General features: G+C 46.1%; 1 protein-coding gene across 4 annotated transcripts in view; it reads left to right on the plus strand.

Moving 5' to 3' along the window:
• LOC136565717 (beta-galactosidase-1-like protein 2) overlaps positions 1–12,753 on the plus strand; it is a 34,548-nt gene that overhangs the window by 16,891 nt on the left and 4,904 nt on the right. For 2 of the 4 annotated variants that reach the window (XM_066564453.1, XM_066564451.1), the window contains 8 exons: positions 1,973–2,037; positions 4,585–4,669; positions 5,299–5,436; positions 6,064–6,144; positions 6,821–6,927; positions 7,267–7,413; positions 8,582–8,653; positions 10,629–10,707. In XM_066564453.1, coding sequence (XP_066420550.1) covers positions 1,973–2,037; positions 4,585–4,669; positions 5,299–5,436; positions 6,064–6,144; positions 6,821–6,927; positions 7,267–7,413; positions 8,582–8,653; positions 10,629–10,707 — 774 coding nt within the window. Of the gene's footprint in view, positions 1–1,972; positions 2,038–4,584; positions 4,670–5,298; positions 5,437–6,063; positions 6,145–6,820; positions 6,928–7,266; positions 7,414–8,581; positions 8,654–10,625; positions 10,708–12,753 lie in introns of all 4 variants that reach the window. The other 2 variants (XM_066564452.1, XM_066564450.1) reach the window with 1 other exon arrangement.

The raw sequence follows: 12,753 nt of genomic DNA on the forward strand, positions 1-12,753 counted from the left end.
CTTATCTATAAAATTTTTACTCCTGTCCAGTCAAGGTCCATCCAGCAGGACAGTTCCAGGCACTCTGCCTGCCCCCAGGGCAGGGTTATGTCTTTATACTAAAAACTACGTATGCAATGTTTACAATGACTTCCCAATACCCATCACCTGTGTTAGACACTGAGCTTCTACTCCAAACCAATCCCAAAGTGCCACCATCACAGCAGAAGATGGAGGCCAAGAAGAAAAAGGAGAAAGGCTGGACACACCCAGATCCCTCCATCTTGCCCCCTGAACCCCCATGCTAAAAACCCCAAAAAATCGATTTTTCACCCTGTGATAAATTCACTGTCATTCTAGTTAAACTGTTGTGGCTTGTAATTCTCCATCTAAGGTTGGTAATTGTTTTTTCCAAGGGCTAAATCAAAGGCACAGGGGTCTGGGGCTCTGTGCCAAGGTCTCTGAGCCCCCTGGGCAGGGGCTCGAGTCCTCCAGGGCAGCCAGAGGGATTTCCTGGGTTCTGACAGGGAGAGACCTTCAAGACCATCGAGTCCAACCCAGCCCCAACACCCCAACTCAACCCTGGCACCCAGTGCCCCATCCAGGCTTTGTTAAACACACCCAGGGATGGGGACTCCACCACCTCCCTGGGCAGAACATTCCAGAACTTTATCCCCTTTCTGGAAAAATCTTCTTCCTGCTATCCAGCCTGTATTTCCCTTGGTGCAGCTCGAGGCTGTGTGCTCTGGTTGTGTCAGTTCCTGGAGAAAGAGCCCAGCCCCAGCTGAGCACAGGCACCTTTCAGGAGCTGTGCAGTGATGGGGGCACCCCTGAGTCTCCTTTTCTCCAGGCTGAGCACCCCCAGCTCCCTCAGGGGTTCCTCTCAGGGTTTGTGTTCCCAGCCCCTCTCCAGCCTCGCTGTCCCCTCTGGATGTGCAGGTATAGATATCAGATATAGATACAGATGTATAAGATAACTTGAATGCAGGATCTTCCATCAGTCTTAAATTTATGTACCAGACAGCATCACTCTGTCCAGCTACTCCTGGGTCCATTCAGGGCTTGCAGAGGGACAATGAACTGAAAGTGTCACCCAGTCTGTAATTGATGCCATTGGCAAATTCAGAGCTCAGTGTCCCAAGGTCCTTCCCAGGCTGAGGGCCCAGAGCTGGGCCCAGCACTCGAGGGGTGCCCTCAGCAGTGCCCAGGGCAGGGCACAGTGAGCTCCCTGCTCCTGCTGGCCACCCCATTCCTGCCCCAGGCCAGGAGTTTGGCCTCCTTGGCCCCCAGGGCACTCTGCTGGCTCCTGTCCAGCTGCTGCCCACCAGGTCCCTTTGTGCTGGGCACTGCCCAGCCACACCATCCCCATGGCATTGCAGGGGCTATTGTGGCCAAAATGCAGGACTGGGCACTTGGACTTTAATTAAACTTCATCTTGTTAGACTGAAGTTACTGCAGAGCCTGAGGATGGGCAGAAGCACAGAGAATTCCTCCAGTTGCAGTTAATTCTCTGTGGCTCTCCTGTGCTGTGGCTGCTCTCACTCATCCCCACAGACATGACAGGCTGTGGGATATTGCCTGGGAAGGGATTCCTGCAGCTAAAGCCTGGGAGAGCACTGTGCCATCCACACAGGCCTTGGTAATAAATTTGCCTTTATGTGGTGCCTTTTAAGTGAGGATCTCCAAGTGCTTTACAGGCTCTAATTAGAGCTGGTGATACCCCAGGAGCTGCTCTGATGCTCTCTCTCTCTGATATCTCTGCACATTAGAGCTGAAAGATGGCCTGGGAGGATTCCACTCTGTGCTGTGGTTCACTTGGATTCTGCACACCAGTGAAGGCTTTGATGGGAGTTTCTGAGCAGGTTGTTTTGGGGGTTCAGGAGGTGTTTTGGGGGTTCAGGAGGTGTTGCAGTTCCCTCCTGCTGGCCTGAGGAGATGATCCCCTGGACATTTTGGATGAGTGTAAATTAATACATTTTTCCTTTCCCACTAGCACTGGCCACTGTTAACTTTCAGAAGCTGGAGCCTGGGCTGCTGAAATACCTTGACACAGTGCAGGTGAGCTGCAGAAACACTTTGCTCATCCACGTTTCCCAGCACTGGAAGTGAAGCTGATAACTCTGTTTGGGATTTGTCTGTTGTTTTGGGGCTTCCTTCTCACGAGGCCAAATCCTCCTGGATTTAGGGAAGCAGGATTTAAGTGTCCTGTTGTCCTTCTAAAAGGGATTTTCACCCAGCTGTGCCCTGTGTTTAGCTGGTGGGGGTTAGACTTGTTCAAGTGATACCCAGAGCATCCCAGTGCACAATTATCAAACCTCTCTCTTGAATTTCCATCATCTTTTTCCCAAACTCTTTCACCCTGGTGCTGTGGGTGCTCTTTGCTGGTGTGCTGCAGCTGTGGCTGTGCACCTCCAGGGCCTCATTCAGATTTATGAGGTTTTACTGTGTCACTTGAGCATTTTTAACCCCTCTGTTCTATCAGAGGTTTGCCTCAGGGAGGGAGTTAATTAATTAATGAGCTCTTGATGTGAACAGTGTCCTGATTGTGATGAGGGAGTGGTGAGGGAATGGCAGGTTTTGGGCTCAGTGACAGGTTATCTCTGTTTTTACACCCTCTGTCGTCTTTCCCTGTGCTCTGCTTGCAGCAGATGAAGGATGTGAGCAGCTGGGATCTGCCCCAGCCCTGATCAATTCTCTGCTCACCTTTTGGCTGTGGAGGGGAGCCCTGCTGGCATGCTGGATGTTCAATCCTGCAGCTTGCATTTGTTTTCTTTTCCTCTGCTGGCCAAAGAGGCTCTGCTGGAAGTGCTTGCACCTCCTTTAGGTCTGCCAGAATTGCCCAAACCTTGCAAATGAGCAGAAGGTGGCACCTTCCCCACCACACGTGGCCCCAGAGGAGCAGCTCCTCCTTTGCCACACCAATAATGAGATAGGAAATGTTTCTAGGGGTTATGAAGCTGTTTTGTCTTCTCCTTGTTATGGGTTTTTGTTCCAGAAGGTGATAAAATCCCTTCTTTGCCTGGTTCACTGGGGATGGATTGATTAAATGCATTTCCAGGGATGTTTCGATGATTACAGGCAGTTGTTTTCTCCTAATGAAACACGAGTTTCTTTAATGCCACTTACCTCAGCCAATTCCTGTGGCATTAAACAAAACCCCTGTCACAAAACTGCCTGGAATTAAAGCCCAGGAGGCTGGAGGGGCAGCCAGGCTGAGCACACATTGCCCTGCCCATGCCATGGGGACAGGAGGGATCCTGCAGGGCCTCAGGGAGCTGCCAGGCACTGACAAATGGGAAGCAATTGCTCTGTGTGCAGAGCCTTTAATGAAGACCTAATTCCTGCAAATTCTTCCCTGCCAGCACCATATGCAGCATTAAAAAGGCATTAAAGCAGCTCAGGTCTGCTGCTGTACCTTGGCAAGCTCTGGCTGCCCTGCACCTGCAAGCTCTCAGCTGGCAGTGGCGTGGCAGATAAGCAGACATTTATAAATGTGTGTTTTTAGCAAGAACTAAACACTGACAGTTGGTTTGTCCCTTTGCTACAGCTCTGCCAAACAGCAGCATCCAGAAATGTTTGACAGCACCTACCTGGCTGTGTGCTCTGTGCTTTGTGACTAGCAGAGGAACAAAGCTCTGCTTGCCTGTTCTGGGCATTGCTGGCCCACAGCTCCTTGTTCAGAGCTCCTTAGGTGCCTTTTTGGCTGTGCCAGTTGAGAAGAAAATACTCCTGTAAAACCATGGCACCACACTGTCACCCTGTTCTTCTGAGCCTTCTGATGTTTGCATTCTTGTAATGGAGTTTCTCACACACTTTTATGTAAATAATTAAAATAGTTATTGTTTTTACATTCCTCTCTGGAGGAGGAGAAATTTGATAGACTGTTGGTTTGTCCAGTGTCATTGGAGAGGTGACAATGTCATCCTCCAATCCATCCACTGAATATCTATAATAATATCTATAAATATTGGAGTCAGGAAATAAACTCCTCCTTGTCCTCCTTGTCCTCCTTGTCCTCCTTGTCCTCCTTGTCCTCCTTGTCCTCCTTGTCCTCCTTGTCCTCCTTGTCCTCCTTGTCCTCCTTGTCCTCCTTGTCCTCCTTGTCCTCCTTGTCCTCCTTGTCCTCCTTGTCCTCCTTGTCCTCCTTGTCCTCCTTGTCCTCCTTGTCCTCCTTGTCCTCCTTGTCCTCCTTGTCCTCCTTGTCCTCCTTGTCCTCCTTCTCCTCCTTCTCCTCCTTCTCCTCCTTCTCCTCCTTCTCCTCCTTCTCCTCCTTCTCCTCCTTCTCCTCCTTCTCCTCCTTCTCCTCCTTCTCCTCCTTCTCCTCCTTCTCCTCCTTCTCCTCCTTCTCCTCCTTCTCCTCCTTCTCCTCCTTCTCCTCCTTCTCCTCCTTCTCCTCCTTCTCCTCCTTCTCCTCCTTCTCCTCCTTCTCCTCCTTCTCCTCCTTCTCCTCCTTCTCCTCCCTCTCCCTTTTCTCCTTTTCTCCTCCTCCTTCCTCTTCTCATCCTCCCTCTCCTCCTTCTTCTGTTTCAACAATGCTGCTCCAGAACAAAGGGGTGGCTGCAGGCCTGTCCTGGATCCATGTGAACTCTGTTTTTCTCTTGACAGAAAGACCAGCCTAAGATGGTGATGGAGTACTGGACTGGCTGGTTTGATAACTGGGGAGGCCCTCACTATGTCTTTGATGCAGATGGTGAGCACCAAACGCTCTTCTTGTAGAACATTTTGTAGTGAATTTCAGCCTCTTGGGAGTGCAGCACTTTCTCCCAGGTTAAAAGCTCATTTGGAAGGTTACTACTAAAAAAACAAACCCCCAGGGCATCTAAAGAGCAGTGAAAGCAGAGCTGTACAGGACTGGTTTAACAACTTTCATCCTCCTGCAATTGTCTTTGTAATTGGGTGATTAGTCTGGCTGAGGAGTCCTTGCAACTCTTCTTCTTCAAAGCAAAATTCTTGCTGGAGGCCATGAGCTTTACCCCTTTTTCACCTGGAGAAGAGGATTAAATATTAAATATTTAATACATTCAAATAATTAAGTTAACAACAACAACAACAACTATTATTATTATTATTATTATTATTATTATTATTATTATTATTATTATTATTATTATTATTATTATTATTATTAATAATAATAATAATAATAAATTTAGTATTTAAATGCATCAGTAGATGTGTTGCCACTTCCTGAGGGCAAATCACAACACAAATCACTGTAATTGGGCAGGAGTTACCAGAACGTTTCTGATTTGAATTCCTGGCCCAGATTTGTGTCCGTGGCCTCCCTGGCACTGCAAAAAAATCTCTTTTTTTTTACAGAGATGGTGAATACTGTAGAAAGCATCCTCAAAACAGGAGCATCCATCAACCTCTACATGTTCCATGGAGGCACCAACTTTGGCTTCATGAGCGGGGCTCTGGAAGCTGATGAGTACAAGTCAGATGTCACCAGTTATGGTGAGTTTGTTTTGCCTGTGCAGCTCTGCCTGCCCTGGGCTGCTGACAGTGACCAGCCACGCTCAGAAGTGGTCAGCACAACCACTTTGTCCTGAGAGATGAGGTAGGACACAGCCCAGAAGTAAATTCCTGTCTAAAAGGGAGCTTACATGAGTGATTCTAATTCCCAGCCATTCCAGGAAGTGGGGGATTCCCTTATTCTGAATTTTAAACAGAGCTGTCACAGATGATGAACTGATGTCTCTTTTTTCTAGGGAGAGATGATGATCCAAAACACCATTTTTTAATTTTACAAAGTCAAATTTTACTGTAAATCTCTTTTCATCCCAACAGCCCCTGGTGAAAATGGTTAATTGTTGACTTTATCCTGTGTGAAATTCTGGATACGTGCAAATTAGATCTCTGAAAGTGTGAATGGCTCTTCTCTAATTTAAGGAATTTTGTGGCTGTTTAGTGATGTTCCCTCAGATTAAAGTGTACAGATTTCCATTCTGCAGACAATGCCATGAAAATTGTGCCTGGGGCTTTTATTTCTTGCATGAAGCCATCCCAGAGCTGCTTTATAGTTTTTTATGGTTTTTTTTTTTAAATGTTTTTAAAACATGTGCTGCTGTTCTGCTTTTCCAGATTATGATGCTGTGCTGACAGAGGCTGGGGACTACACATCCAAATTCTTCAAGCTGAGACAACTCTTCAGCATGGTCATTGGTAATCACCAACCCAGGAGTCTCAGCACTGTTCAGTCAGGGAATGATTGAAACTGGGGATGGATTGGGAATGATTGAAACTGGGGATGGATTGGGAATGATTGAAACTGGGGATGGATTGGGAATGATTGAAACTGGGGATGGATTGGGAATGATTGAAACTGGCCCTTCTGGGGCTCTGCTTGGGTGGAAATTACTGAAACTGGGGATGGATTGGGAACTATTGAAACTGGCCTTTCTGGGGTTCTTCTTGTTTGGGAATTGTTGAAACTGGCCCTTCTGGGGCTCTGGTTAGTTGGGAATTATTGACACTGGCCCTGCTGGGGCTTTCCTTGGATGGGAATTATTGAAACTGGGGATGGATTGGGAATGATTGAAATTGGCCCTTCTGGGGCTCTGCTTGGTTGGGAATTATTGAAGCTGACCCTTCTGGGCTCCTTCTGGGGCTCTCCTTGGATGGGAATTATTGACTCTGGCCCTTCTGGGGCTCTCCTTGGTTGGGAATTATTGACACTGACCTTTCTGGGGCTCTCCTTGGATGGGAGTTATTGACACTGACCTTTCTGGAGCTCTGCTTGATTATGAATTAAGGATGGGAGGACAAAGAAGGTCTGGGAGGGAGGTATCTTGAATTTGTTGTCTGAAGTCATTGTTCCATCTTTGTTTTTGCACCCCAGGCCAGCCCCTTCCTCTGCCTCCCATGATTGAGAGCAAGGCCTCCTATGGTGCCATCCTCTTGCACCAGTACATCTCTCTGTGGGATGTGCTGCCAGCACTTCTGCAGGTACTGACACCTCTTTTACTGCATCCCAGACCTAAAAGGCATCAACTTGTAGAGCAATTTCTGCTCTGCCTTATCCCAAAAGGATGAGGCTGGGGTATTTTTTTACCAAGGATATGCAAAAGCAGCAAATCTTTTATCTCAGCTTTTTCACTGCTCCTTCTGTTCTCTTGGAATTGCACTTTTGCAAGTCCTTGGCTCCTTTTTCTGGTACTTTGGTCAGGAGGGATTTTGGGTTGGACCAGAGTTTGGAGGCTCTCACCTGTGGCAGAGTGAACCTTTAAATGAGCTGCTCCTCCAAGAATTTCCACTCCTGATGTTCAATTTGCTTCTCCCCTGCAGCCCATCAAGTCAGAGTTCCCTGTGAACATGGAGAATCTGCAGCTGAACGACAGCATTGGGCAGCCCTATGGCTATGTGCTCTATGAGACTGTCATTTTTGGGGGGGGACACCTGCACAGCAGGGACCACGTCCGGGACCGGGCTCAGGTAGGGCACAGGGCTCACTCATGGGGGAAACATCAACCCTGCCCTGCTCAGCTGAGCAAAAACCCTCACAGCTTCTAATTAAACATCCAGTTTCACTTGCTAAAACCTGTAATCACATATCAATCCACCAAGTCAGTGACAGGAAAAATGGCATATCCAGAGCAATGCATCCTCCCATGTCCTTCCTAACCATAGGGGTGACAAAGCATTTCACCAACTGGGAATGCCAGCCAAGCTTCGAGCTACAGGAGGAAAGATGAAGTTAACATCTTTAAACATCAGAATGTTGAATGTTCTCAGAATATTTGGATTATTTTATTCCTACCTGTGCTCACTATTATGGGCACCTGAGTTCTGGTTTGAATCAGGGACAATTTCCTGCCCAAATCCAGCTGAGGGATGTGGTTCTGACATCATTGATCAGCAGTTGCTGTGCTCATCAGAGCAACTTTAGTTGCTAATTTCCAGTTCCACTTTGTTAAAACTTATAACATACTTAAGTATAAGAATGTTGAATATTCTGAGAATATTTTGATAATTTTATTCCCACCTGTGCTCACTGTGGCACAGTCAGGACCAGGCACAGGTAGGGGCACAGGGCTCACTCAGGTTGGGTGGGGCAGGAAATGGGGAGAAAACATGAATTTCCACTTCTCAGCTAAGCCCTAAACCCTCACAGCTTCTAATTAAATTTCCAGTTCCACATTGCTAAAACCTCTAACATTTTTAGACATCAGAATGTTGAATGTCCTGAGAATATTTTGATTATTTTATTCCCACCTTTGCTGACAGTGACACAGTTATGGACACCTGAGTTCTAGTTTGAAGCAAAGACAATTTTGTGCCCAAATCCAGCTGAGGGATGTGTTTATGACATCACTGATGAGCAGTTGCTCTTCTCATCAGAGCAGCTTCCAGTTGCTGATTTCTAGTTCCACTTTGCTAAATATTTATATTTAAACAGAATTTGTATTTAAACAGAATTATCAGAATGTTGAATGTCCTGAGAATATTTTGATAATTTTATTCCCACTTTGCTGACAGTGGCAGAGTTATGGACACCTGAGTTCTAGTTTGAAGCAGAGACAATTTCCTGCCCAAACCCAACTGCAGGGATGTGATTGTGACATCAGTGATGAGCTCTGCTCTCCTCTGCTCTGTTCTGCAGGTGTTTGTTAACACTGTGTATGTGGGGGAGCTGGACTACAACTCAGTGGAGCTCTCCATTCCTGAGGGACAGGTAACTCCAGGGTGTGGATGACAAGATCACTGAAAAGGGAGAAGGCTCAGAGAGGCACCTCCTCCTACCCCAGACTAGCTTGGTACCCCAATCAGACACAAATGATGGGATTTCACTGCCAAGTTACCATTTGTGATTGAAAAGTGGGGTCTGAATGCTTTTCCATGGAGAAAATTCAAGTTATTGCAGCCCTTGCTGTACAAAATTTGCCAGCCTTCTTACACAGCCACAACATTGAGTACCTGTACCCTGTTATTGCAGATTAAATCTCTGCAGGCTGCTTCTTCCTTAGCACAAAGCAGGTTTTAAGGGGCTTTGGAGGCTCTTGGGTCTCAAATTAAATGAGGAGGAATGTCTCAGTTCAGCTCTGAGAGCAGTTTTACCCTGTCAGAAGCTGGCACTAAGAGCTCAGTATTGATGAGCACATTGCACCAGAGCTGTGGGAGCAGCTGAGGGGATGGGTGGGTGCACTGTTGTTCTTAGGGCTTGTGGGAGAGTTTATGGCACGAGCCTGCCCTGCATCAAACTCCATTGCTGGCTCTGTGGGTGCTATTAAAATGGGAATTAAAAATCCAAGATTAAGAAAAAAAAAACCAAAAAACAACCCAGAAATCTGTGCAAAGGCTGTGAGTTCCTCCCTGTTTGCAGTAGAGAACTGTGGGAAATGGAAATATAGAAATTTCTACAGATACAGGAGGGTTTGATCTGCAGGCTTTGATTGATGTAAAAATAAATTACGCAGACATGAAGTAGAAAAACAATAAACTTGTGTTTCTATAGCTGTAAGTAAGAGAGAAACTGAATTGGGTAAGATGGTGAAGGGTTTATAATGTAGGAAACTATTGAGAAAATGGTGAAGGGTTTAAAATGTAGGAAGCTATTGATAAGATGGTGAATGGCTTAAAATGTAGGAAACTGTATTGATGTGAATGGTTTATAATGTAGGAAACTATTGGGTAAGATGGTGAAGGGCTTAAAATGTAGGAAACTATTGATAAGATGGTGAAGGGCTTAAAATGTAGGAAGCTATTGATAAAATGGTGAAGGGTTTAAAATGTAGGAAACTATTGATAAAATAGTGAAGGGTTTAAAATGTAGGAAACTATTGATAAGATGGTGAGGAAACTGTATTGATAAGATGGTGAAGGGTTCATGATGTAGGAAGCTATTGATAAGATGGTGCAGAGTTTATAATATAGGAAACTTGATAAGATGGTGAAGGGTTTATAGTGTAGGAAACTGTATTGATGTGAATGGTTTATCATGTAGGAAACTATTGGGTTGAGATGGTGAAGGGTTTAAAATGTAGGAAACTATTGATAAGATGGTGAAGGGTTTATAAAATGTAGGAAACTATTGATTAGATGGTGAAGGATTTAAAATGTAGGAAACTGTTTGATAAGATGGTGAAGGGTTTATAATGTAGGAAACCATATTGATGTGAATGGTTTATAATGTAGGAAACTATTGGGTAAGATATTGAAGGGTTTGTAGTGTAGGGTGTGGTTGTATAGAGTAAGCTAAGAGTTTAGAAGTTATAAAAGAGTTTAGAAGTTATAACAGAAGCATATGTGAGGATGTGAGACAGCAGCCTATCAAGTAAAAGTATCCACAGTGCAGTAGAAGTAAGGAAAGGTGATGTTAGTAAAGCAAAATAAACCTTGTAGCATCTGTCCATTAGATTAGAAAGTTATGAATTGTCTTGTAACAAAGAATTTGTGACTGCTTTATAGCCAGCTGCTTGCTCCTTTAAAACCTCACAGCCTCTGAGAGACTGACATTCATCTAAACAATAAATTCTTAACCCAGGATAGTCCCATTCCTTCATTAACAAAGCAGCAACAATAATAGAGAACTTGAAAGTAAATTTATAAATTGCAGCTGCCAAAGGCAGTGGTGCCATTTCTCCCCTTCAGCCCCTCTGCTGAGGGCAGGGCTGCTGCAGCTGATGTTTGTCCTTTATTCTTTCCAGCAGGGCTTCAGGCAGCTGAGGCTGCTGGTGGAGAACCGTGGCCGTGTCAATTATGGGCTGGCACTGAATGAGCAGAGGAAAGGTGGGTGTGGATCAGTGCTCCCAAACCCTCCCAGAGACTGCTGAGAGCTCCCAAACCCTCCCAGGGACTCCTCAGAGCTCCCAAACCCTCCCAGGGACTGCTCAGAGCTCCCAAACCCTCCCAGGGACTGCTGAGAGCTCCCAAACCCTCCCAGGGACTGCTCAGAGCTTCCAGACTGTCCCAGGGACTGCTCAGAGCTCCCAAACTGTCCCAGGGACTGCTCAGAGCTCCCAAACCCTCCCAGGGACTGCTGAGAGCTCCCAAACCCTCCCAGGGACTCCTCAGAGCTCCCAAACCCTCCCAGGGACTGCTGAGAGCTCCCAAACCCTCCCAGGGACTGCTCAGAGCTCCCAAACTGTCCCAGGGACTGCTGAGAGCTCCCAAACCCTCCCAGGGACTGCTGAGAGCTCCCAAACTGTCCCAGGGACTGCTGAGAGCTCCCAAACCCTCCCAGGGACTGCTCAGAGCTCCCAAACCCTCCCAGGGACTGCTCAGTGCTCCCAAACCCTCCCAGGGACTGCTCAGAGCTCCCAAACCCTCCCAGGGACTGCTCAGAGGGGAAATGCTCAGAGCTGCCTGTGTGCTTTGCACAGAACCAGCTGAGGGCCCAGGTGCTTTTCAGCAACTTGTGGTCCTCCCATGATTCTTCCAAAACATTCCAGGCAATGTTTGTGTTTATAATTTATTGGCAGATATAAAAGCAGCTCCAGATTCAGGTCAGCTATCTTGGAGTCCTGTAACAGTACAGAAGAAGGATTTAGGAAAACATAATTGATGTCTCAGGTCTCTGCAAACTCCAGCAGTATTATGAATTTCAGTGTTGTTCAAGCACTTTGCAGGCCTGACATGGGATGTAAATCCAGGATTGTATCCCTGAAAAATCTTTGCTCCTGCTGCTACACAAATTTGTGGGCAGCTAAACTACAGGAGCTGACTCCAAAACTCCCTGGGTGTGTCCCATTGTCCTAGGAAGTGTGGAAGATTGTCAAGGTACATCAGTGCCTAAATCACTGTGACCATCATTAAATTAATAGATGTTTCTTTGTCTAAAAATATTAGGAACCTCAAGAACTATAAGGGCTCAGCTCTGTTGCACACATCACAAATACCTGGAAGATTCTTGAAATAGCCACAAGTGTGACTGTTCCTTTCTTTTAAAACCAATCTCTCCAGCACAGCTCTCATGGTGCTGGTCAGGACTGGAAAATGTTGAATGTTTTGAGAATATTTGGATTATTTTATTCCCACCTTTGCTGACAGTGACACAGTTATGGACACCTGAGTTCTGGTTTGAAGCAGAGACAATTTCCTGGCCAAACCCATCTGCAGGGATGTGATTGTGACATCAGTGATGAGCTCTGCTCATCAGAGCAGCTTCCAGTTGCTGATTTCTAGTTCCACTTTGCTAAAACTTATAACATCTTTAAACATCAGAATGTTGAATATTCTGAGAATATTTGGATTATTTTATTCCCACCTGTGCTGACAGTGACACAGTTATGGACACCTGAGTTCTGGGTTCAGAGACAATTTCCTGCCCAAATCCATCTGCAGGGATGTGATTGTGACATCCTTGATGAGCTCTGCTCATCAGAGCAACTTCCAGTTGCTAATTTCTAGTTCCACTTTGCTAAATATTTATATTTAAACAGAATTATCAGAATGTTGAATGTCTTGAGAATATTTTGATAATTTTATTCCCACTTTGCTGACAGTGGCACAGTTATGGACACCTGAGTTCTGGTTTGAAGCAGAGACAATTTCCTGCCCAAACCCAACTGCAGGGATGTGATTGTGACATCAGTGATGAGCTCTGCTCTCCTCTGCTCTGTTCTGCAGGTGTTTGTTAACACTGTGTATGTGGGGGAGCTGGGTACAGCTCCGTGGGGATGGGTTTAAAAACATCCTCCCCCATCTCTGCAGTGATCAGAGGAGAAGCAGTGGCTGCTCAGTGCCCCAAGGTTTATTTGATAAGGGTACAGCTAAACCCAGGGCTGTCAATGGCTCTTGCTCTGCTCTGGGTTTCCTAGGTGATGCTCAGCTCCC

The sequence above is a fragment of the Molothrus aeneus genome, chromosome 22 (assembly GCF_037042795.1).
Source record: "Molothrus aeneus isolate 106 chromosome 22, BPBGC_Maene_1.0, whole genome shotgun sequence".
Lineage (NCBI taxonomy): Eukaryota > Metazoa > Chordata > Aves > Passeriformes > Icteridae > Molothrus > Molothrus aeneus.